General features: G+C 40.5%; 1 protein-coding gene across 2 annotated transcripts in view; it reads right to left on the bottom strand.

Annotated features, from left to right (window-relative positions):
* Positions 1–27,799, bottom strand: part of gabrb2b (gamma-aminobutyric acid type A receptor subunit beta2b) — an 82,155-nt gene that overhangs the window by 29,101 nt on the left and 25,255 nt on the right. For both annotated transcript variants that reach the window (XM_085174431.1, XM_085174430.1), the window contains exon 4: positions 1,299–1,519. In XM_085174431.1, the coding sequence (XP_085030557.1) occupies positions 1,299–1,519 (221 nt within the window). The remainder of the gene's footprint in view (positions 1–1,298; positions 1,520–27,799) is intronic.

Here is a 27,799-nt window from a genome sequence, read left to right as displayed (position 1 = left end):
CCTATTTACACAATGAAATGATGAGACATCAGTGAGGAGTAAGAAACGCATGGTCATCATGTTAACTTCGAGAGGTTGAAACTCAGTGGAATGATCAATCAATTTATATAGTGCAACTAGGATTTCTGCTTCGGGTCTCTGGGAAAGAGCTAGGTTATGTCATATTATCATATCAAATACCTGCATGGAGAAAAACCATTGAGATATTTAAAGTAGTTGCCCTCCTAAAAGTTTGTTTTAAAAAACGTTGCAAAAGCTGTGGTTTTTTAGGTAGAGAAGTATCTTGCTGAATGCGTACAGCCTCGTTGTCAGCAAAGATTACCAATCATACTTCATAATTTGTCACCTAATGCTCTTTGATTTTCAGTAGGTTAAATAAATTTAATGGCTTAAATATTTAATCATCTCACAGTGTTAGTCAACCCCATCAAAATTACTTTGATCATGAAAATGTTTAACTATTGTTAGGAAGAAAAACTAATCTAACATCATTTGTGTAAATCTAGTTGACATGTAGTAACATTGGGGTAACAGGAAAAAAACACCAATGCACTCAGAAAGGTGTAGCTGGCAAGGCAACAACACGGTTTTATTAGCAGTGGTACTGAAGAACAAGATCTAAACTAACTGAAATTACATTTACAGAGTTCAGCGTGCTGCAGCTGACTATCTAATCAGCCTTCAAATGAGCAATGTTAGTACTGAACGTCCCTGGTGGATCTCGAAAGAAACAAAAAAGTAATTTAATTTCAGATGAACTTTCAAGGCTTTACACCTACAGCTATTCTAAGTACATCTGCTTTTTATACTTGGTGGTGAAGTAAATTATGCAGAGAGCATACAAAAGACTTGAATTTAGTGTTACACAAGCCTTTAGTGAGGCTTGGCTTGGTGATGTGCAGACGTCTTTTAAATGAGGACACAAGTAGGTCACTTCCTCAACATTATCATTTTTGCTTAGGGGGAATGTTGCACCTCCCATCAGTAGTTTTCTTCATCTGGCTCTAATGAGCTAATTACTGACTTGGTCCAGTGCAGCAATGGTTGTCTCACTGTTACCTCACCTGCAAGATTTTCTTTTTTCCAGGATGTTTTCAAGATGTTTAAAATAGAAAGTATGCTGACAAGGATTAAGTGTGGATTGTCTGACAACATGAAGTAAAAGAGAACACAATTCTTGTGCAACATGTTTGTCATTATTTGTTACCAAGGTCATGCAGCATTTATGCATATAACATTTTTAGTTCTTGTTCTTGTTGTGTTGACAAAAATGTTATTTTAAGAGATTAAAATCTCACCTTAGACCATATAATACGGTACCATCTGGGTGCAGTCGGATCATTCTGTTTTTTACTGTGACACCATGGACAAACGATTTCTTGTCGTTGAGGAAATAGGTGTCAGGCACCCAGAGCTGGTCAGCAACCCGGTTATCTAAGGTCAGGTTGAGGGGGATGTCAGAGTAGGACAGCCGCTTGTCTCGCCATGCCTGCTGGAAGTACATTGTCAATGTGTAGTCCTGCAAGTGCACAAAGAGGGGCAAAGGAGGACAGAGAAAAGAAAAGAGCAAGAAAATAGAGGGTAAAGATAAAATGGTAGGAAAGGAGTTGGGGAAGCATGGAGGAATAAAACAGAGAGATGGAGAAAAACAACAGAAGAGGTGGTTACTTCCCCAAAAAACAAGCATTTTACACAGCTGGTCTGTAAGACTTTTCTTATGCAAACTCCTAGATTAGACCAGACTAGACAGGCTTCAATATTGGATGAAGTTCCCTTTAAAGCAAATGAAATAGTAGCACTACAGGCCAAAAAACCCTCAGTACAAAGCAACTGGGAATTCCTTCTGTTCATAGAAACATGAGGTTAAGACAGATAGTGTGAGAGAGTGTGTATGTGTCAGAGAGAGGAAGAGAGCGAGGGAGAAAGATGGCTCGGGTTTGGTGTGTAAGTGTGTGTATGTTTTTGTCAGTATGGCTCTGGAGTATAGCACATGTCGGTGGTATGTCCAGTTGGTTTAATGCGAGTGCTTGTGTGTTTTTGACTCATGTGACTCATACATAGAAGAGAGAGAGAAAGACAAAGCGAGAGAGACCGCATATTTGAGAAAAATCAAAATAACCTCCAAGCAACCTCAAAAAATAAGTTTTACCGAGTATTTCCTGCATGCTCTATTTGCTTTGACAGTGGCTGTCTTTCTGGGATTAAGAACTGTTTGGGTTATGGGTTTGCTGTGTTGTGCTTGCATAACATATTCATCCATCTACTGTTTGCTCAGCCCAAAAGTGGAACGCTAGATATCTCAGTCAAGTCAAATGAAGAAATGTATAGAAAGCGCACTCTCTCACAGAATGTATTCGAATTGCAGAAATCACTAACAGGAAAGGATCTGTTAGTATCTGTTAGTAATGAGACAGAGAGCTTACCTGCCTACCACACAACTAGCTTATCAAAGGAAAGCTGAGCTCTTCTTTAGTTCAAAATTTGTTAAAAACCCTTAATAAATTCTACAAATTTTGATCATTGTAGTTCTATGTGTGACCTGAATTAAGCTGAATGGTATTCTTTTTTTTTCTGTCACTGGCTTTTGGATTTGGACAGTAGTTCTGCTGTGAAGCAATGTTTTGATAAGAGAGTTCCTGTTACAAGCATTCAAGGTTGAGGGTGCATGGAGTGCAATGCAAATTACTGCTGACTGTTTATTTCACTTTTGCAATTAGTGGGGTAATGTGCCAGGAAATGTACCACTGCAAAAACAACTACATTAGCAAACCTTAAAAAAAAAGATGATCAAATAAATCCCTCAAATCTACTATGTGAGCCAGCATGTTGACTGTGATCTTAGCATTTAAATTCAAAGAGCAGCAAGCACTGACTGTGATTTTTGTCACAGCTAATTTAGGCTTGCTATCACCGTGCTCTGTCTGTAAAATGTCATGACGATAATACAACATTACAGTAAATACTGACACCAACATTACATCACACAGAACATGCAACTTGTAGGATGTTACTGAAAAAAAAAAGAAGTGGTGATATGAGCTGCAGTTATGGAAGCACAGTTTGCTTAATTTGTTTATTTATGAATGCAATTGTTTATCATGAAGTTTGTATACAACACTGCACAGCATTGTCCACAGCTCAGTCTATTGAACTATTTATTTGTATTATTTAATCTTTTATTTTTATATAGCTAAAATTGCAGCTTCCTTCCACTTATGTTGTATTAAAGCTGACCGTCTGGCCTAGCTGGTGAATAAATGATCAAACTCTGTACACTAGCAAAACTGAACATGAGGATTTGTCAGTAAAAAACTGGTTTTGTCAAAATAAACCCATAAGTCATAGCGGTAGATGTGAAAAACACCATTGTAATAATACAGTATCATTCTATATTGTACTTTACAGTATAGAGCAGTAGTACAGTACTTTTGTGGTAGAAACTATGCTGCCAGTAACAGACAATGACTATATGAATAAATGTACAAGGAAATCTGATCTACAGTGCACACATCACCTGAAACTCATAGAGCAGCTTAATCATTTATTTTAAAAAAATACAAGAAGTGTGATAAATTGCAAGAAAATTCCCTGTTGGTAAATCTGGGGCATGTTAAAAATAGTCAAGCCAGCAGTCAGATGCTCATGTAGCTTACTGCAGTAAGAAGCCTACCAATCATCCATGAAAAACTAAGTTAAACAAACTTGCTGTCTCAGGGAACTTTTTGTCATGACTGGCACATCCACATCCTGGCAAAGAGGCTGAACATGCATTTTTGAGTATGCCTGTTGGCTACAGATCTGACATCCAACAGCACCTTGGGAACTAGAGGCTTGGATATCAACTGTATGGAGTCAGGAAAATGGGAGCAGCTTTCAGAGTAAAACCGCTGTCTGACTTAAATCGGTTTTGTCATGTTGTTGTTGTTTGTACCTTATTTGGCTTGGGTGCTGACAACCATAGGTTTGGGAACTGGGTTTTTCAAGACATAAACAGTGGAGTGGCAATACTAGCATCCAATACTATAATTAGACTTGGAATAGGAACACAGTGACAATGGTAAATTTAGGGTCACACATAGTTTGGGATTGTGTAAACACCCATTTCATATAATTTCATTATAGTCTTTGTGCCATTTACATGGATTCATCCACATAATACCTTACTGGCAATAAATCAAGGATGTACGTTATTTACTTAATTTATGATAAAACTAATGGGAAACCTTACTTCTGCATCTCCATTTAAAAGTTCATTAGGAGGCTTAATAACATGTTGGAAGACTTTTGGAAACAAGAGATGCTAAAACCCAACGTTAAAGAGACATTAAAATTAAAACAAATGTTTTATTGTGCCTTTTCAGTAAATAACTACAGTGATCTAATTTCTGGGTAGCCTCAGTCTTGCGCCAACAGATCCTTTACTGCACGTGCTGCCTTTGCAACATTTCTGTCCCGGATTGGAGGTTACGTAACAGCTCACACTCTGCTCTTTCTGCCATGCTATGCACCACAGCACGTGTGGCTGAAGAGATGCTTGTTGAAATGTTCCCCTCCTATACTATCTCCGATGCCCTCATTAGACACAGCATCACACAAAAGCATTGATGTGATACATGAAACATTAGGAATGCTTTTGTACCTCTTCCTCACAAACACACAGATGTTTTTGTCTGGACACTGAAAATGACATTTCAGTTATGTGTTGCACCATTTTACAAATGTTCCTTGTAGAACTGCAGTTTGTACACAAGGGTCTGTTAATGTGTTGTAAATGTGTATGCTCTTCTTGTGGCATTACAGTCTTGACTAATAAAGGAATACAAGAAAAGAACAGTGATTTTTACCTACAACTCTCTACAAGTTTTCCATTCTTAAAGAATTCTTTGCACTACATAATAACTCTTTCGATCTTATGTTGCACTCACAATTAGGTCCATATCTATTTGCACAATGACAATATTGTAGCCGACACACAGAGACGACACTGATGATAATTGCATCGTGATTTCTTTCACGCTCAAATTCAGAGCTCCAATGAACAGATGTTTCATCTGCATAGTCTGATCATTTAGGTTTGAGACTCTGAACTGTTGGGATTATGTGTAAATTTGATTATAATTTGTAAACAGTTAATTCAATGCTTTTGATTTAAAGGTTAAAATTGTATCTTTTTGATTAAATATCCACTCCAATGGTGCACAGAGGCAACATTACAAAAACAAAACTACACTGTGCCACTGCCCAAAAACTTCATTTAAAGCCACAATTCCCACAAGGCAAAGTCCACTTTCTGAATCTGAAATACTCTTTAGAAATTGTGTAAAAAAATAAATAAATAAAGGACAGCCTTGGTGGAAAAAGAAGGGTGTTAAATGGCCTGCGGTTTGGTTATTAAACTGAGTGAATGTTTCAGTTGTCATCCCTGAGAGCCTATTATTGCACACCGATCTGCTTGAGGAGGCTGTGGTTTGCTGAGCAGGACAGGCCCTGTGGAGGTGCCACTGTGGCTAGTTTACAGTGAACATAAAGCTCCCCTCAAAAACAGTTATAGTGCATCTCTCTTGTGGAGGAAAGAGGTTGTAAATCACCAGAATAACTGCAGCGGGTGTGTGCATGTAAGTGCAAGGGAGGCTGTCATAACAACAATCATAATGAGCATCGGTATATAAACTATGCTGGAGAGAGATAGAAAGATGGAGAGAAATGAAGAAGGAGACAGAGTGAAGCAGGAAGAATGATATTGAATTTATGTGTGCAGAATATGCTGTGCTCCCACACTGTCAAAGAGGGGACAATGCGAAGTGATCATTAAATTTTCACACACAACCCTATGACATGATCCATTATATCTAATAACCAATATCCAATTCAGCAGGATGCTTTACACTCTGCAATAAATGTTTCTTTTTGGAAGGTTAAATATATTATTAGAGTTTTTTTGGAACAACTAAAAAAAGAAATTCTATAATCTATAAGACAGTTGGTTAAACTGCTTTTGATTGCTTCTCTATAACATGTTGTTAGTAAGTAAGTCTGTTAAAATACTGTAGAAATTTTATTTTATAGAAATTACAACTCCATATATAGACACTGGAAATATATAGTACTCTTCTGAAAAAGCAGTAAAGTCAATCATGTCATGGGTGCACTCCACTCTATATCCTGCTGTAAGATTGTTTCTATATGCTTATTCTGCTCAGCTTGCCATCAGCATTCATCACTATAGAGGTACTGTCATTATAAGTCTTAAGTTGCAGCTATCTCAGTGAAATGCAAATGGGAAAGGCAACAATTATTTCCCAGAGTATATTCAAGTAAGTCCTTTAAACTGCTTATAATCTTGAGCTATCTTACTCCTAGCTATGGATGATGACCCTCAATTAGTTGTAATGACCAGGATTTCTTCTAAAATAAAACAAATCTGTGTTTAATCCAAGCACGTATCTTATCTAAAAACAGTACACGGGAGAGTTATGAGTCATAAACAACACAGAAGAACACATGGAAAGCCCCTCCATCCACTTAGGAAAGTGATTCAATTCCAGACAGTTTGGCTCAGGTCATTATGTTGAAAGAGTGACAAAAAAGATACTCAGAGTCACGCAGCAAATTAAGTGATAATCAGTAGCTCTATATAGTATAAACTACTTCATGCCCATGTGTGTATATGTATATCTTAAGTGAGCAGGTAATCTGCAACAAACTCCAACATATTCTGAAAGGCCATGCAGATGGTTTGTTCCCAAAACGCTCAAACCAGGGGCGATTTTAGCCCATTTTTGGGGGTGCTGAAGCACCCCCAAAATGAATCAAAGCACCCCCACAGATTTCTTACTTTTTTTTTTTTTTTTTTTACTTTTTTGACAATATTTGCTGTTTGTGTGACACACTACTAAAAATATAAAAAGCATACAGTACTTGGTTGAGACGTAACATTTTAACAACAAAAGTATAGAAATCCCCCCCCCCCCTCCTAAAATGGTTTGCTCCAGCTCGCCTCTCCCCTGCTCTGGCTCTAGAGCTCTGTCTGCCAGAGCGATGGTGGCTGAGACGCAGCGGAGCGGAGGTGTTAGTGTCTGATTTAAAACAGGACATGTTAGCTGCATTTAACCTTCAGTTACTCTTTATATAGTTGGTAGGAGTCAGACCATGTTTTTTTTTAGTTGAAAAACATTACACCAGGTAACCTGCAGTGTTGAAAACTCGTTTTCTGATGATGTTTGCTACCTTACAATCCGTCCTGCTCTGTAATTTTTGCTCTGTAGTTTTTGAATTTGACCGTCCTGTTGCTAACATTGAAATGTATACAGCCTGTTTAAAATCTAAAACTTTAAATTGTTCGTAGTCTGCTGTTGTTACCACTGTTCTGTTTGAAATGGATACTAACTGACTGAATGCCCATTAACCTTAGAACACCTGTTGTGTGTGTGTGTGTGTGTGTGTGTGTGTGTGTGTGTGTGTGTACAGAGAGACAGCCAGGTTCATAATGGATATAAGAAAGTTTTTTCAAAAAAAGGAGCCACATTCAGGTAAAAGTGTAAAATCACATGACCTGTGAATCAAGAATAATGTTGGATCAGTGTTTCAATGTTTATATCTTTTATTAGATGTTCATGTGGTTTGGTTATTTTCCTTTTGGTTGAAAGTAGACTGAGAGAGGACTTTTTGTTAGTGATCTTAATAATATTTTTTCATATTAATGTAATTTTTCATCTAATTAAATCCAATCTATTTGTGTATGATTGTCAGTCCAAAGAGGGAGAGAGGAAAGAGGGAACGTGAGGAGAAAGTGAAAGGTCAGGAAGAACCAGGTAAGAAAACAGACAGGGAGCAGTGACAGGCAGAAACTGTTAAACTGACAAAGAAAAAAAAACTAATTTTACTCACACAATCTGGAAGTGGTGTCCTCGCTATATTAAAGCTGCTGTACAGAATCTGCTAAACAAACTGGGTTGAAACATTTTTGACCCTCTTTAACAACATTCCAACATCACATTATCATTGATCGGGGAGATGAAAATTAATGATATATTTTTATGTGGTTCAGCCACAACTCTATTAAAACCTCAGCCAGTAATAGGTAGGCCAACTTTTGGACCGTCCAGTTGTCTGTATGACTGCTGCAGTACGTACATCACATTTGCACACTATCAGTGCCAAACAGCCCTGGTGGAGTGAGGAGCTGTAAAGAGAAGCAGAAGCTCTGTTTCTAAACATGTTTTAAGCTTGTTTCAAAGATTCTGTACAGCAGCTTTAAATGTTTTCCAGAAGCACACATACACTTATCAGTGTTTCTCAAACTTTTTACAGTGTGGACCACCTGAGAAAATGTCAAGCTCTCCTAAGGACCACTATGAAAGCATGAAATTCATAAATCTTACAACACAAAATTTGTTTTATTAAATTAGTAAAATTAGTGTCTGCAGTAAAGGTTTTTTCATACATTTTATACATTCTACCACAGGTAAAGTTGCCTCCATTTTTATATTTTTTTAATTAATATTTTGTAATAATTTATTTATAATAATTTATGCTGTTTTGGGAGTGTTTTTGTATGTATCCAAAAAATGCAGTCAGTTTACTTTTTACTCACTATGAGCATCACTCATTATTCTCCCAGTAATTAAGGTTAGCATATGTATTTTTATTCCAATCCATTCTTCTTTGGCAGCATTTAAATAACCTTGATCAGATTGATGGTTTTGTTACAGAAAAAGTGTTTTTCTTTTCTTTCACAAATGTGCGATTAAATTGTTAAAATGTACAAAACAGTGATGTCATGTTTTGTGACCCAGGCACAGGGAGACTTGATGAATTTAAGAATCTTATGATTTAATAAAGAAATTTGCAGACTTGCAGATGGTAAAATTATGATGACTGATAGCGGAGACGAAGACAACAGACGATGAGGACAGGGAGGAACAGGGGTTTAAATGCACCAAGGAGACATTCAGAGACAACTCGGGACAACTGGAGACATTTAAGGATGCAGGGACTGACAGAGACGGGGAAGACGTCTCATTGTGACGAGTAAAGTTTATCTTGCCATGCTGGGCAGCTCTCCTGGTGCTCAGCACCCCCAAAGCTCTGATCCTAGAACCGCCCCTGGCTCAAACCATTATTTCTGTCATAAATTGTCCTTGAATATCTTTTCTCCAGTACACTAGAAAAAAATAAAACTATAGCTCCTTCTACATCTTTTTCAAATACATTGGTGAAGACCAGTTTTGTGAACTTACAAAGAAGAGAAACTACTGAAAACCCCAAAATAAAGGTGCTCCAGCTACCCAGTCTGACCTCGTCAACACCACTCATCCTTCAAGCCGCCCTGTCTACTAACCCTTCACATCTCATCCTCATCGCTGCAAGGCATTAAAGCTTTTTCTTCAGGTCTTTCTGTCTTATTCTTTTTTGTCTTGTGTTGTAAGCCCTTGTATAAACTCTGCTTTGTGTATCTGACAATTATTTTTTCTTCTTGTTTTTGGAAAAATAAGTAAAACAAAACAAAACAAAAACAACAAAAAACAAACTATATAGTAGCATACTTTTTTTTTGTCAGCATCTTACCAAGACGACACAAAAATATATACAATCATCCATTTGTGATCTACATATTTGTTTTTGAGTACAGGTTTTACATCGAATGCTCTTCCTGATACAATTATCTCAATTTATCCTAGTGAATGATAAAATATTTTCTTCATATTTAGGGGAGACTAAAAAGATGGTATGTTTTTGCATTCAACTTCAACCAATTATCCAGTATCAAGTCTGGGTCACAGGGGCCTCAGTCTAAGCAGAGGCACTCAGACATCCTTCTCCATAGGTAACTTTTCCAGTATATTGCCTTTAGCATGTCCTCGGAGTGTCCAGCAGGACATGACCAAAACACGTGACTTAGGTGGCTCCAAAGAGACATCCTAGTTAGATGTCAAATTAACTCACTACACCTTTCTCCCTTTCCCCCCGCTTCTAAACAAGACAGTAACTAGGAATGGGTACCGGTATCCAGTGCCATGATAGCACCGGTTCTGTCGTAAACGGTAGTAACCAGACCGAAAAGCAGCGCACATTTCGGTACTTTTTTTTCCTGAGCAGTGATACACTTTAGATTCTAGCCAATCATTTTACGTTTCTGAGGATAGTAGGCAGGTCCATAGGTACATTCTTTTAGAGCAGAGCTACAGATTAAAAATGCCCAAGGCGAAGCGGTCAAAAGTCTGGCTGTACTTCACAGCAAAAGATGCAAACTCATCAGCCTGCAACAAGTGCTTTAAGCTGATACTGTGATACTGTCAAAGGAGGTAACACCTCAAATCCGATGAAACACTTGCCGACGCATAGCGTTTTTTTTAAAAGCCAAGAAATGCGCCGTATTTGATAGCTTGCTGTGAGACCTCACACCGTGCACATCCACTGCGGGTGTGGTGCCTGTTATCGGACCCGGAGTTAGCAACATCCCCCAAAAACCTAAGAGGAGAGTCCTGGCCCCCAGCCCTGCCAGTGTAGCAGAAATGATGACAGATGATGATGGCAGCAGCAGCCGTTCTTCTCTGCGTGAGTAGCTTAATGTTGTTCGTGTGTAATTTACGTTGAGTAGGCTAACCACGTTATTACATTAATGCATGTAAGGTGAACTAGCAAACACTGTTGTAGTTACATGCGGCTGTCTTCTTGTTTGATGGCAGATACTCCCTTCACCCTGGCCAAAAAGGCTAAAATGACCAAAGAAAAAGTGGAAAACAGCTATACATGAGAGGTTTTTGGACAAAGTTTATGTTTTTTTCCATTGTTTAAGCACTGCTTCCAGCCAAGAGTAATACCATATATGCCCCATAGCTGCAGAAAAGGCTAACATTGTTATCTTTTTACAAAAAAAACAGCTGAACATGAGAGGTTTTTGGACCAATTTTGTGTTCTCCATTCTTTAAGCACCGGTTTGAGCACCGTTTAAGCACCGGCACCGTTTCAAAAGTACCGGTTTGGCACCGGTATCGGATAAAACCTAAACGATACCCATCCCTAACAGTAACATTAGAATGCCACATTAGAACTTGGGGCAGCAAGTTCACTCCAACCTGGAGTGTCCATCTTTTTCCAGTCTGAAGCCACAACCCTCTCATAGTTTCAGACTTGGAGGTGCTATTTCTCATCCCAAGCACTTCCCGCTCAACTACAAACCACTCTAGTGTAAGCTGGAGTTTATGGCTTGGTAAAGTCAAAAGCACAACATCCGCAAAAGGCAGAGACAACATCCTGAAATCACCAAACCTGATAACCTCAACCTCTTGGCTGTGACCTGGCTGAGTGGCTGACTCTAAGTCTGAGTTATTGCTACTAATGCAAAACAAGCTCACACTATGGTAACACATGGACTGGACTCAGTAGCTTGCAACAACTGGACTGATATCCGACACTCTGAAGAACTCTAAGGACACCCTGAAGGATGTGATTGAATACCTTGACTAAGTCCACAAAACATATTGATTGGGCAAACTCCCACTGACCTTTAAATGTCCTTGGGAGGATAATGAACTGGTCCAGTATTTTGCAACCAGGATGCAAACCAAATTGTTGCTATTGAATATGGGGTTTGACAAATGGAGGGACGCTCTTCTTCAGTACACTGGAACAGACCTTCCCAGGGAGGCTTAAGAGTATTGGAATACACCCTCCAGCCAATCTTGAGGTACCAGCAGTGTTGGGAAGGTTACTTTTAAAATGTATTCCATTACAGAATACAGAATACATGCCCCAAAATGTATTCTGTAACGTATTCCGTTACGTTACTCAATGAGAGTAACGTATTCTGAATACTTTGGATTACTTAATATATTATCATGCTGTTTACAACTACATGAATGTACTATTGCTGTGATTTATTACTGTTACTGAAGGTCCGCGGCTCCGAACCGTAGTAAAGGGACCTCTGGCTAATACGGTGGGTTCTGTGTCGGGCTCGTAGCCAAAAACTAGCTTTACTTTGTTGTCTGGGTCAACTTTGCTAGTGAGAGACAGAGAGAGGCGTTGAAAGGCTGCTCCAACGGAACTTATTGTTTCGGAGGAAAACACGAACACGGTGTACTGTCGAGTCTTAATAGCTTACTTACAACTGGGCTCCTCAGGCACTCTTCTTGGCTGCAGTGGTTATTATTATATTTACATGCTTCCAGCTCCCGTTTCTGCTCGATGACAGCTCGTACTTTTCCTTTTTCTCCCTCCCTCGCTCGCTCACAGACACATAACGTGTATGGCAGTCCATTCTCCCTGCAGCACGGACTACACTGCCTATGATGCTACATTCTTTAGAGCTATGCCTGTAGCATTCTGCCTATTAGCTTAGCACAACAACAACAAGGCGCTCTCTCACCCAGGAAACACGCAGAGAGAGAGAGCGTCACCCTGTAACCATGGCAACCGTAACGCTGCCGCTTGGAACTACAGAACGTAGCTGTCAAACAAAACCTGAACAGTCCTGACCCGCCACAATATGAAACAGGAAAGTACCGCCGTGTAATCCATTTATTTCACCAAAGGAACTGTATTCTAAATACCACCTTTTTAAACGGTAACTGTAACGGAATACAGTTACTCATATTTTGTATTTTAAATACGTAACGGCGGTACATGTATTCCGTTACTCCCCAACACTGGGTACCAGTCCATGTAATGTTGCAGAGGTGTGTGTCAGCTAACCTAGGTCAGGCCCACAATATCCGGGGCATTAAGGAATTCAATGTGAACTTCATTTGACCCAACTTCTTAGTGGCAGGGTTGTTTAATTATCTACTCCAGTGATTGGCACAATATTTGCCTAGTCCGCAGACTTCTCCCAATATGGGAATTGGATTGAGGAAATGCAGTAGCATCTCATTATCACTGTATACTGTGTGACCAGAGCAGCGCTTTCCCCTTCTCAGCAGGCTTATTCACTCATTCACACACATTCATACAAGCATATTTTTCTAGTGTCTACATGCTTTCTATCTAAACTTCACAAACACATTCACACTCTGATGAATGCATTGGGAGAAACTCAGAATTCAGTATCTTGCCCAGAAATACTTTGGCAGACTGGAGCAGCCAGTGATCAAACCACTAACCTTCAAACTACAACCTACTCCACCTTCTGAGACACAAACACCCCAACAGTTTGGAAAAATCAGTTTAAGACCAACATGGCTGCCAAAGCTGCATTCCACTTGGCCTACCACCCTTGAAAAGGTCTTTTTAGCTTGATGGCCCTCTGTTCACTTTCAGTTTATGGGTTGCCACCACAAGTATAGGCTCCAACTGTGTTAAAGCCACAGCTCCATACAGACATTTTAGCAATGCAGGTGTGGAACATGGTACACTGCCACCATATTGAATGGTACACTAGGACGGTACACCACCTGATCCAGGTTACTACCAAGTTGTGTTCAGCTGATTGCTCAGCTCACACTCTATTTAGTGTTTATAATATATATATATATATATATATATATATATATATATATATATTCAAAAAAATCCAGACGATTTTTTTTTTTTTTTTTTTCTTTGCAAGCTCCTTCGACTATAATATATATACAATTTTAAAGCTTAAGGAGTATATATAGCTATATATTCTAAGGCATAATGTAACTTTGATATGGTAAATTAACAAAAACTGTGAACCAAATACACAAACCAGAAAAATAAATAGCAGAAGTCATGGAAATTGATTTGTTTTGATTGTAAGTGCACAAGGCTGGACTAGAGAGGAATACAAAGTCTACATCAAAAGAGAAAAGGTGAGGTCCAGAATAAGGATTACTAAATACTATAGATCTCCTTCTTCTAACTAACCTTGAAGAAAGTTTTCCTATTGAGAGATGTGGAACAGTGTGGTTAGTTTGCAGAAAGGAAGTGTGTGTACGTATGGGGTGGAGTGGAGAGGTATGGGGGCAAATGAAAGGCACTGGAAAGCTCAGTGGAACGGTAATGCAAATTGCTTTTATTCTCACTGCTCTTCATTCCCAGTCAGCACCAGCTATGACCTCCCTCTGAAACATTGTCTCCCCTCCATTTTTATTTCCTCATCTCCTCCAACTATTTATTTTTTTCTTATTTCATGCTATTTTTTCCCATTTGAGCTCAGATTTTCCCCACTCCTTTGATGAATATCCTTCCATCTATTTCCCCTGGAGCTTTTCCTCTCTCCCTAGATTCTTCTCTCCATCTTTCTTAATCTCAGAGGACTTCTTGTTGCATTTACTGCATGTGGTTTGGGAAATAAATAGGTGGGAATTCATCAACGGGGAATTTTAATAGCTGGTATCATGATCACTAAGCAGATGGAAGCCATCTTGAGAACATGAAATTTCCCCTTGTGGGACTAATAAAGGTATCTTATCTTATCTTATCTTATGACAGGTGGTGTATCAGCCTCTAAGGTGCTATATGAGTTCTGTAGCTGTTCAATTCCATTAAGGATTCTGATTTAAATATCTCCTCTCCAGTTTATTCCCCCAAACTGTATATCCTGCATTCAGGTAAAATCAACCAAATCTTGACTGAAAAAAACAAAAAACAAACACAAAACAATGATTTTCATATTTAACACATTCACCTAATTTTGTTTAAATTTATTTCTGAAGTGCAGTAACCTTGAATACTGGGGTTGAATACTAAAGCATCCTGACTATAAGGCCTCTATCACTCTTTCTGCTTCATTGTCACTGTTCTTCCAATATTTTGCAATATCTTTAGTGAGGATGAGAAGTGATCACTTCACCACTCACCCATATGCCCATACTGTAGTACACCAGTACTTCAGTTCCTCCAAAAAGCCCTCCGACAACAAGTGGCTTTCAATTTCCTGTCTCACATGGCCCTCACCCCATCATTGACAGGGTACGAGAAACCTGGAATAGGGCACAGCATTTCTAAAGAAGTCTAATAATAAACATCCATCCCTCCAGAGCAGAGTGACATATATTTCCCAGTCTGGGGTGATCTGTCTTTGGAGTCTTTATGATTCAGAGCTGTATCTAGAACAGCTTGCTCACTACATGGAGTAAATAGGCAACAGGAAACCACACAAGGGCTGCTGCGGGGGTTTTGTTTGGCCTGTTTGCTCCAGAATTAATAACACTAGTATTTGTTTATATGTGGTCAAGCTGAGAGAATATACATATAATGTAAAAATATATCAAACAGATGCAAAAAAAATAAATGAGTTTTTTTAAATCATATGTTTTAGTGAATAAACCTCATAATCACAAGTGTAAGCAAATTTAAGGGATTCTTGTAAAATTTTCCCAAATTATTAGGACCAGTATTATTAGTGTTTTCTTGATTAATACATGACATTGGAGTGATAAGAGTAGTAAATGTGAGTCTATTAGACAGAGTATGATCAATTTTGTTTGTTGCTCAGGTCTTGAGATTTAATTTCCATGAGGATATTTAACTGACCAAAGCTGTTTATACTTTTTTTATATATAAAATACATCATCTGGTCAAAATCCAGACGATGTATTTTAATAGCTGCCAGATTCTTGTTTGTTTACTTTGCTTAATCTTTCCTACCATCATGTAGCTCCTGTCTCTCTATTTTGTCTCTTTCTGTGTGTCACCCATTTTCCCCCTCTATACTTTTCATCATTTACTTTGGCCTGGACATAGCTTTTTTTTTTTTTTTTTTTTTTTTTTTCTTGCCTGTCCCATTTGGTTCTTTAGCCGTCAGAATTGTTGTCTGAAGACCAACAAGGATACCCAATGGATTTATTTTGCCAAATGGATCATCATGGCATTGCCGTATTGGTCCATTTGATCGACCTTTGTTTTTATTATTTATTTTATTTTATTTTCAGTTGTTACAGACGGGACAGACATGAGTGAGGGATAGGAAAGGGAGAAAGAAAGAGGAAGGAAAAGAAAAACAGAAGGGGAGAGGGACAGTGAGAAAGGGGGGAAAAAAAATATCTCCGGGATCACCTGTTGAGAGAAAAAGAATAGAAAACAAGCAAAAAAACAAAACAAAACAAAGCAACATACTATACACAACACCATCGCATTAATCTAGCTAAGTGTAAACAGCAGTAAATACTAAATATTGAATGTTGTTGTGCAGCACGCAGGACAGACAGCGCACAATGTGCTTTGAAGTAGCAGCCAAGAAAGGTGTGATTTAAGTCTACAAACAGTGAACACCTGTGTGCACACCTGTGTGGATCGGCGCGCTTGTATTCAAATGGTTTCCCCATGTAATGGTCTGCAGGAGGATGTAGAGAGCCATAGCCCTGTCCCCCAGGGCATGAAGCAGGCATGGAGGAGATCCAGGCCCCAGACATCCAGAGGTCCCAGAGTGCAAGAGCCCAAGGAGGACCACCGGAGGGGCATCCGTGCCACCTTCATGGGAAGGGCTGAGGATACCCAGGCGAGGGGTCACCCAGTAGCCACCGGGCAGAAACTAGAGGGGGCTGCACCGGCGTGCCCGCCGGCTCCGCCGGCAGCCAGCTGTGCCAGAGTGAACCGAGCCGCAGGCACAGAGGCCGGAGGCCCGAGGGCCCTCCGCGCCCCGGAAGAGGCCTGACTGAGCAGCAGGCGCCAGGCCCCGCCAAGTAGCCACCGGGAGTGAGCTGGCGCATGACCTGAGCGCCCAGCCCCGGACACCAAGAACCAACAATGCACCGACCCCTGAGGGCATCAGTCACCGGCAGGGAGTGTGGTGAGGGGAGATAGGCCTCCACACTTGGAGGGCCTGGGAGTTCCCAGAGAGGTGGAGTCTAAGACCCGACCTGACATATAGACACAGACAAACAGGCACACACAGACACAGACATGCATTCCCATCCTCATGCACACATATACAAACACTCAGCACTCACCCAACGTAGGAATAAACGTAAATGGACATGTACACACAATCACACTCCCCAAACATACTCTATACCCCGGGTCCAGGTATCCTCGCCCCCAGAGGGGGAAACGGCACCCAGACCCAAGAGATGTTACCCTTCCCTCCGGGGTGGAGGCTAGCAGACCGCCCCAGGCTCCGCAGCAGCAGGGAGGCCAATCGGACAGCCAGCATCTCTTCCCAGCCCCCCCGCCCCGATGGCTAGCAGAGAACGGGGGTGTGTTAAGACCCCATACCCTCCTCCTCCCGCTCAAGTGTAGTGTTGCTGCGTGTTGCTCTAAAGTGTGTTTAAAACAAGGGAGAGCATGGTGCTGCTGCCAGAGAGCAGCAGGTGTTAGCACGGCCCCTCCCGAGAACCCTCAATGTCTACATGGATTTAAAATTGAGAGGTGGGCACCGGCGCCAGAGGTAGGTTTGAATACACAGACCGTCTACTGGACGCCATTAACGTGCCCACCCTCAAGGCCCTATATATATATATATGTGTGTGTGTGTTATGAGAGTGTAAGTAATGTGGATGTCTAAGTTGTGAGATAAAATTGAGGCACAGGTGGCCAGAAGAGGACAGAGGGGGGGGAATGTCTCCCCTGCACCCTGGTGACACACCCGCACCCCAAAGCCCTACCTGTGTGGGTGGGTGTGGTGGAGCGGGAAGAGGGAGGCAGCCGGGGATGGGGAGGAAAAGAAGGGAGAGGAGGGTGTCCCTCCCTAGGGCCAGCTCCCCCGCTGACCCCAATAGGCACCCCCGTCCTCTGGTATCCACCAAGGCAAGGGAGCCCAGGCCCATCCAGACCGGGGCCTACGGCAGCAGCACCGCCAAGCCCCACAGGACCCGGGGCAGCCCACCCTACCCCACCGCAGAGGAAACTGTACCCACCCCAACATTCAATCATCTCCCAGACTACACAAGACACAGACACCCAGGTTAAGTTTATTCTCCACCTCTCCTATGTCTCTCCCCCACCTGCAGAGTGGACTCCTGCAAAGATGGAACAACCTCCCTGCCAGTTGAAGAGCCCCCCGGTTAGGCCGATGCACAAGAGGCCCCCTGCGCCAGGGCTGAGCCCCCGTGCACCCACCCGCCCACAACCTCGGCGACACACCGACGAGGACCGAAGCCCCCAAGGCCCAGCCAGAGCCCCAGCACGGAGGCGAAGCACCCCCGAACCCCAAACCCCCACGCCCGCCCCGGATCCACTCAGGGGCAGCCAGGCCACCAGGCCAGTAACCTACGTCCGCCAGCACAGACCATCCTCCAGCCCCGCTGCACGCGGCCACGAGGAGAACAACCTCTGAGAGCGACCAGAGCCACTAACCAGGTTATGAACACAACCCCCGGGTTAAGCCCTCCAGGGATAACGTCTCTAGGGGTCCTCCAGGTGCCCTAAGCCCATCCCAACCTCCACATCAACCACAATAGCCAAGGCGGGACCAAACCACGACCCCCCAACCCCGCTAGGTGATGGAGCCGATCAAAGGAGCCCAGAGGGATTGATCTAATGTGGTGGCAGAGGCTATATCGAGACTAATGTGATCTATTAGATAGTTTCTATATTGGCTAGAATTAAGATTATTTTTATTTCCGGTTCATGAAGGACCGTTTTCTTGGCGATGCATAGGGCAGTAAAAACCATGTGGACTGTATTAGTTTCTGTAGTGACATCATCCAAATTTCCCAACAAGCATACTAACGGGGAGGTTGGAATTTTACATTTCAGACACTTTGATAAATCTTCACATATCTCGTGCCAAAACTTCTGCACTGGTGGACAAAACCAAAGAGCGTGGATGTAATTGTCTGGTGTATTGCCTTGACAGTGTGAGCAGTTGTTGGCGGATGTAAAGCCCATCTTGAACATTCGATGACCTGTATAGTGCACTCTATGCAGTATTTTGTATTGTATTAATTGCAGATTGGGATTTTTAATCAATTTAAAGGTTTTTAAGCACATCTGAGACCAGACGTTTTGGTCTAAGCTGACTGATAAATCTGCTTCCCACTTTGCAATAGGAAGGGATATTGATTCATCTATTTTAGAAAGTGTTCTGTATATTTTAGATAATAGTTTGGGGGATTTAAGAGTAAGAAATTGAACCACACTTGGTGGTGTTTGTAATTCAACTTGACTGAGGTTAAATTTCTTTTTTACTATGGATTTAATTTGTTGATATTCTAAAAATCTTTTCTTGTTGATCCCATATTGTGTAACTAGTCTGTCAAATGGAATAAATTCTGTTCCCTCTAATATATGTTCTAAGTATTTAATTCCTTTACAACTCCATTCTGGGAAATTAATCTTATTATTGTTTTGTAATATGTCAGGGTTATTCCAGATAGGTGTACGTTTGCATGGGATTAATGAAGACTCCGTTATTTTTAGAAACTCCCACCATGCTGTCAGAGAAAAGCTGATATTGATGCTTTTAAAGCATTCATGTCTTTTGATGTTTGAGCTAATAAATGGTAGGTCTGAAATCTCTAGATCATTGCATAGTGCCTGTTCAACATCTAGCCAGGGCTCATCTAAGAGGGTACATTTTAACCATTCTGAGATGAACTGAAGCCTGTTGGCTAAGAAGTATTGGTGAAAATTAGGCAGATCTAATCCTCCTATCCTTGGTTCTTTGTAGTGTTTTTAAGCTGATACGCGGGGGTTTATCTTTCCAAAGGAATTTAGAAATATGTGAATCCAGAGATCTGAACCAATCTTGTGATGGTTTGTTGGGGATCATTAAAAATAAGTAATTTATTTTTGGCAAGATCATCATTTTTATAGTGGCGACCCTTCCCATGAGTGATATGGGTAGAGATTTCCATCTAGTCAGATCACCTTCTACTTTCTTTAGAAGTGGGATGTGGTTTAATTTAATTAAGTCTGAAAGCTTAGGAGAAACATTAATACCTAAATATTTAATATTTCCAGATTGTAGTGGGGCAGAAGATGAATTATGGAAGGAGCAGTTAATGGGAAGAACTGTAGATTTTGGCCAATTAATTGAATAATCTGAAACTCTTGAAAACCAGTTTATTAGAGTAATTACTTCAGAGAGGTTGATTTGTGAGTTTTGCAGAAAAAGCAACACATCATCCGCATAGAGACTGATTTTATGTTCTACGTTCTTACATTTTATGCCCTTAATTGTTGTAGCCTGTCTAAATGCTGCTGCTAGAGGTTCGATAAAAATTGCAAAAAGTGAAGGGGAGAGTGGGCATCCCTGTCTGGTGCCCCTCATGAGACAAAAGCTGGAGGATGTCTGGTCATCTGTTCTGATACGAGCTGTTGGGGAATTGTATAATATTCTTATCCAATTTATGAAAGAGTTTCCAAAACCAAATTTGTGTAAAGTTGCAAATAAAAATTTCCAGTTAACTCTGTCAAATGCTTTTTCTGCATCTAGAGATAATATTATGGTTTCAATGTTTTTATTGTATGAGTAGTCTATTAAATTAAGTAATCTACGAGTGTTTGTTGAGGAGTGCCGACCTTTTATGAAACCAGTTTGGTCAGGATGAATTAAGAGGGGGGTTATTTTCTCTAATCTCTTTGAGAGAGCTTTGCAGATTATTTTAAGGTCTACATTTATAAGGGATATTGGACGATAACTTGAGGGAAATAAAGGGTCTTTTCCTGGTTTTAGCAGGAGATTAATGTTGGCAGAATTCATATTTGGTGGTAGTCTGCCATTTTTCTTGATTTCCTGCAACAATCTATGGAATACTGGTGCCAAAATTGTCCAGAATTCTTTGTAGAATTCTGCAGGAAAGCCGTCTGGACCTGGAGCCTTGTTATTGGGCATACTTATCAGGGCTTCCTGGAGTTCACCTGGCGTCAGTGGCGAATCCAGTGCCATTGCTTGACTGTCTAGTAATTTTAGAAGAGTTACGTTGTCAAGAAACAAATCAATTTCATTTTTAGACGGGTTTATTTGTGGTTAATATAAAGTTTCATAGAAATCCCTAAAAATGTTGTTTATTCTTCCAGGGTCATATATTGTGTTCCCCGATAAATCTTTAGTAGCACATATAGTTGTTTTTTCTTTATTTATTTTTAACTGGTTTGCTAGAAATCGACCTGATTTGTTACTGTGTTCAAAATTCTGCAAGCGAAGTCTTTGTACAAGGAATTGTGTTTTTCTATTAATAATTTCATTTAATTCTAGTTTTGTTTTGCATATTTTGTTCATTATTTCTTGATCTTGGTGGAACGCGTAGGCTTCTTCTAAGGATTTGATGGTTTTTTCTAATTCCTGAATATTTTTGTTTTCTTCTTTCTTTTTGTGTGATGAGAAAGAAATTATTTTACCTCTCATCACAGCTTTTCCTGCTTCCCATAGAACAGAAGCAGATGTTCCGGGAGTGTCATTAAAGTCTAAATATGAAATCCATTCCTTTTTAAAATATTTAATAAAGTCTTCATCTTTAAGTAGTGATGTGTTAAATCTCCAGTTTTTACTTGGCGTAGTATTATTCTTGTGCATTAGTGTTAAAGATACAGGAGCATGATCGCTGACAGCTATAGGGTGAATCTCAGTGTCTGAAATGTCACTCAGCAGTGAGCTGCTGACCAAAAAATAATCCAGACGAGAGTAGGAGTGATGAACATGTGAGAAGAAAGTATATTCCTTACTGTTGGGGTGAAGGGAGCGCCATGCATCGCAAAGGCCATAGTCGCTCATATACTGTTTGATTATATTTGTGGATTGCCAATTGCGCTGAGTTCCTGTTGTGTTGAGCCTATCCATTTCTTCATTTAGTCCAAGGTTGAGGTCGCCTCCAAGAATGAGTGTGCAATCAAGGTGTTCAGAGAGTGCACTAAAAAATCCGTGGAAGAATGAGACATAGCTTGGCCTGGACATAGCTTTCAAAAGCCATCGCTGAAGGTGAATTGAATTTAGAGGAACCTTTATTTCCCAGAGTTCTCCCAAAGCAGAGGTTAAAATCTTTGCCAGTTGGCAGCTGTGTAGCGTAACTGACTACATACAATTTATTAGAGACGATTGGAGCATCTGCAGGCCCTTTTGCATCCCCGGAGAGTAGTAGAGTGGAGTGGCAATTCAGAGAGGGGGTCAGTGGGGGGTGATGGGGAAGAGAAGAGAGGACAGAGTAGGACGCAGATTATTAGGGTGCTTTTGAATTTCACTGAAAGACAGGGTGTAGCTGATGGAGCTTTCAATCTCATTCACATCAGAAGGCTAGCTAGCCAAAGAGATGAAGGGGAAAAAAATTAGTCGGTCTCAGTGCATGTTATTTGTTCCACTTACCGCTCCTGCTTTCAAAGATTGCATGTGGGGGTTTTGGGTGGGGGTATGTGTGTGTGGGCAGGTATATGTGTGTGAGCTGCATGTCTCGTGAAGCTAAATGTGTGGTGCACACTGCATGCATATACTCATTTGAAAACTTGTCAAATATCTACCTTTCTGATGCTACTGAGGCTCTCTACAACTATCCTTTTACTACAGCACATATACAATGCACATAGAAATATGCTGATCTACTGGACTCCAGCATCTCATGCATTATGGACGTTTGGGGAACTGAGGAAGAACCTGTTTGTTATTCAAGTTGTGTAACAAGAAGTACACAGCACACATACACATTGTCAACAGTGAGCTAATGCAGTATATAGACATCTCCAGATCGAAGGAAAATATACAACCACAGTGAGCATAAAAAATTGGCTATAAAGATGACCCACAAATACAGTTTATTCCAGTTTCCCTATGTAGCTAGGATCAAATGTCTCTTTCTTTTTCCATGCACATAGTTTAGTGACTTCAGATTTGATGGTCTGAATACAGTATCTCCTTGAGCTAGGATACCCTTGAAGAAGCAATATTTCCTCACAGCTGGATTGACCTACAATACACACAGGGGTGCTTTAGGGGTGTCAGTGCCAAAATGTATGTATGTGTATGTGGGGCAATGACATACAAGGATAACACTAGAAATGTGTTATTTTGGACCATAATTCTATCCGTCTTGACAACACTACCAAAAATATATAAAATATCAGTGATGGGAAGGGCATAAAGTGGAATGATAACTGCAAAGCCATTTTAAGTACGAACAAATGATGATTTGAAACAGATGACCTACATACTTGAACTTGTATTGCTTTCACTGAAACTAAATGTAATAGGTTGCAAATGTATCACTTTTTAGGAAGGTGCAAGTCCATATATGATAGTGCGGGAGAGATCCTAAGCAAATAGATCATAATAGCCTTAATGCTCAAAGTGCTCTACAAATAAAATACAATTCAACATTTTTTCATATTTTGCCTTCCATTTAAAAATATTTAAGTATCTGCTTCAAAAAGTACATAGAAGACAGTAACAGGTAAGTTTCTTAGATTTGTGTGCATTTACTAATACACCAATTAGGCATTCAAAAAAACATTGAACTTTGATATTTAATTAATAATAAAATCTCCTTTGGCCACAGCTACTTAAACATTAACTTTTAATAGGAAACTTTAATCATGCATACTATTCAAGATGACTATAGAGCAATCCGTTTTCACACAGCTGTGTTAGTGAAGCCATATTCTTTGAATGTCCAATGTGAATAAGTCCCTTGAGATCATGTCTGTTTGGTTAAGGTTTGAGGTCTTATATGGCAACTCCAAAAGGCTGAATATCTTTGTGTGGTTTGATCTGTCTAATGTGGAACCAACCTGGGGGATTCTGTAGTCTAACTGGGAGACTTCAACGCTCATGTGGGCAATGACAGTGAGACCTGAGGGGGAAGTGATTAGGAAGAACGATCTGCCAGATCTGAACCCAAGGGGTGTTTTGATACTGTGCAAACCACAGTCTGTCCATAACAAACACCATGTTCGAAAATAAGGGTGTCCATGAGTGCATGTACACCAGGATACCCTAGGTCGCAGGTTGATGATCAATTTTGTAATCGCATCATAAGAGCTACCATATATTCCGCACACTCACATGAAGAAAGGTGCTGAGCTGTCAACTGATCACCACCTGGCCATGAGTTAGATCAGGTTACAGGGGAGGATTCTGGACACACCTGGGGTCACTAAACGTATAGCGAGGGTAAACTGGGAACACCTGACAGAAGCCCCCATCCATGAGATCTACAAGTCCAACCTCTGGCAGATGTTCAACAGTGTTCAACAACAAACAACTTAAACAATCACAAAGAAAGAACAATACAGTATCGACATCTGAACCAAAGAGTAAAACAGTGAAATGTGGATTATTAAATATTAGGTCTCTCTCCTCCAAGTCTCTGTTAGTACATGACTTAATAATTGATCAACAAATTGATTTACTCTGCCTTACAGAAACCTGGTTGCAGCAGGATGATTATGTTAGTTTAAATGAATCAACACCCCCGAGTCATTCTAACTACCAGAAATCTCGAAGCACAGGTCGAGGGGGTGGTGTGGCAGCAATTTTTCACACCAGTCTATTAATTAATGAAAGACCAAGACAGACTTTTAATTCATTTGAAAGCCTGATGCTTAGCATTGTCCACCCCAGCTGTGAAACTCAGAAACCATTCTTACTTGTTATCATCTATCGTCCACCTGGGCCTTACACAGAGTTTCTGTCTGATTTCTCAGACTTTATATCTAATTTAGTTCTGAGCTCAGATAAAATAATTATTGTGGGTGATTTTAACATCCATGTAGATGCTAAAAATGACAGCCTCAACATGGCATTTAATCTGTTGTTAGACTCAATTGGTTTCTCTCAAAATGTAAAAGAACCCACCCACCACTTTAATCACACTCTAGATCTTGTTTTAACATATGGCATAGAAACTGAACATTTAACAGTGTTTCCTGAAAACCCTCTCCTGTCTGATCATTTCTTGATAACATTTACATTTACAATAATTGATTACGCAGCAGTGGAGAGTGGACTTTATCAAAGTAGATGTCTTTCTGAAAGCGCTGTAACTAAGTTTAAGAATATAATCCAGCCACTGTTATCATCGTCAATGCCCTGTACCAACACAGAGCAGAGCAGCTATCTGAACGCTACCCCAACAGAGGTCGATTATCTTGTTAATAATTTCACCTCCTCACTACGTACGACTCTGGATACTGTAGCTCCAGTGAAAACTAAGGTCTCTAATCAGAAGTACCTGACCCCGTGGTATAATTCTCAAACACGTACCCTAAAGCAGATGACTCGTAATCTGGAGAGGAAATGGCGTGTCACAAATTTAGAGGATCATCATTTAGCCTGGAGAAATAGTTTGTTGCTTTATAAGAAAGCCCTCCGCAAAGCCAGAACAGCTTACTACTCATCACTGATTGAAGAAAATAAGAACAACCCCAGGTTTCTCTTCAGCACTGTAGCCAGGCTGACAAAAAGTCAGAGCTCTGTTGAGCCAACCATCCCTTTAACGTTAACTAGTGATGACTTCATGAACTTCTTCACAAATAAAATTTTTATCATTAGAGAAAAAATTACCAATAATCATCCCACAGATGTAATATTATCTACAGCTACTCTTAGTTTCATTGATGTTAAGTTAGACTCTTTTTTTCCAATCGATCTTTCTGAGTTAACTTCAATAATTACTTCCTCCAAACCATCAACGTGTCTTTTAGACCCCATTCCTACAAAACTGCTCAAAGAAGTCCTGCCATTGATTAATTCTTCGATCTTATATATGATCAACCTATCTCTAATAATCGGCTATGTACCACAGGCCTTCAAGGTGGCTGCAGTTAAACCTTTACTCAAAAAGCCATCTCTAGACCCAGCAGTCTTAGCTAATTATAGGCCAATCTCCAACCTTCCTTTCATATCAAAAATCCTTGAAAGAGTAGTTGTCAAACAGCTAACAGATCATCTGCAGAGGAATGGTTTATTTGAAGAGTTTCAGTCAGGTTTCAGAGTTCATCACAGCACAGAAACAGCTTTATTGAAGGTTACAAATGATCTTCTTATGGCCTCTGACAGTGGACTCATCTCTGTGCTTGTCCTTCTTGACCTTAGTGCAGCATTCGATACTGTTGACCATAATATTCTATTAGAGCGATTAGAACATGCTGTAGGTATTACAGGTATTGCACTGCAGTGGTTTGTATCATATCTATCTAATAGACTCCAATTTGTGCATGTAAATGGAGAGTCCTCTTCACACACTGAGGTTAATTATGGAGTTCCACAGGGTTCGGTGCTAGGACCAATTCTGTTTACATTATACATGCTTCCCCTAGGCAGCATCATTAGAAGACATAGCATACATTTTCACTGCTATGCAGATGACACCCAGCTCTATCTGTCCATGAAGCCAGATAACACACACCAATTAGTTAAACTGCAGGAATGTCTTAAAGACATAAAGACTTGGATGGCCACTAACTTTCTGCTTCTTAACTCAGATAAAACTGAGGTCATTGTACTCGGCGCTGAAAAGCTTAGAAATATGGTATCTAACCAGATTCTTACTCTGGATGGCATTACCTTGGCCTCCAGTAACACTGTGAGGAACCTTGGAGTCATTTTTGACCAGGATATGTCCTTCAACGCACATATTAAACAAATATGTAAGACTGCGTTCTTCCATTTGCGCAACATCTCTAAAATTAGAAATATCCTGTCTCAGAGTGACGCTGAAAAACTAGTTCATGCATTTATTACTTCCAGGCTAGACTACTGCAATTCATTATTATCAGGATGTCCAAAAAACTCACTGAAAAGCCTTCAGTTAATCCAAAATGCTGCAGCAAGAGTACTGACAGGGACTAGAAGGAGAGAGCATATTTCTCCTGTTTTGGCTTCCCTTCATTGGCTTCCTGTTAAATCCAGAATTGAATTCAAAATCCTGCTCCTCACATACAAGGTCTTAAATAATCAGGCCCCATCTTATCTTAATGACCTTGTAGTACCATATCACCCTATTAGAGCACTTCGCTCCCGCTCTGCAGGCCTACTTGTTGTTCCTAGAGTATTTAAAAGTAGAATGGGAGGGAGAGCCTTCAGTTTTCAGGCCCCTCTTCTGTGGAACCAGCTTCCAGTTTGGATTCAGGAGACAGACACTATCTCTACTTTTAAGATTAGGCTTAAAACCTTCCTTTTTGCTAAAGCATATAGTTAGGGCTGGACCAGGTGACCCTGAATCCTCCCTTAGTTATGCTGCAATAGATGTAGGCTGCCGGGGGATTCCCATGATGCATTGAGTTTTTCCTTTCCAGTCACCTTTCTCACTCACTATGTATTAACAGACCTCTCTGTATTGAATCGTATCTGTTATTAATCTCTGTCTCTCTTCCACAGCATGTCTTTATCCTGTCTTCCTTCTCTCACCCCAACCGGTCGCAGCAGATGGCCGCCCCTCCCTGAGCCTGGTTCTGCCGGAGGTTTCTTCCTGTTAAAAGGGAGTTTTTCCTTCCCACTGTCGCCAAAGTGCTTGCTCATAGGGGGTCATATGATTGTTGGGCTTTTCTCTGTATCTATGAAGCGCCTTGAGGCGACATTTGTTGTGATTTGGCGCTATATAAATAAAATTGAATTGAATTGAATTGTTCCAAGAGCAAGTGGGGACATTGAGTCCTAATGAACCATGTTTAGCACTTCCAATGCTGAAGCTGCTGAACTGACCTGTGGCCGCAAGGTGGTTGGTGCATGCTATGGTTGTAACCTCCAAACCAGATGGTGCACACTGGAGTTGAACAGAGCCATCAGGCTGATGAAGGAGACCTATCCATCTTGGTTAGCCTTTGGAATTCAAAGGCAGCCGATAGATACCAACAGGCCAAGCAGAATGTGGTTTTTGGTGGTGGCTGAAGAAAAATCTCGGCTGTGGGAGGAGTTTGGAGAGGCCACGGAAAAAGACTTTTGGATTGCCCGAAAGAGATTCTGGCAAACTGTCAGGCGACTGAGGAGGTTCTCTTTTTGCACTGTGTATGGTGGAAGAGTGTGGGT

The sequence above is a fragment of the Neolamprologus multifasciatus genome, chromosome 10 (genome assembly GCF_963576455.1).
Source record: "Neolamprologus multifasciatus chromosome 10, fNeoMul1.2, whole genome shotgun sequence".
In the NCBI taxonomy this organism is placed as follows: Eukaryota; Metazoa; Chordata; class Actinopteri; order Cichliformes; family Cichlidae; genus Neolamprologus; species Neolamprologus multifasciatus.
This window is presented reverse-complemented; position numbering and strand designations above follow the sequence as displayed.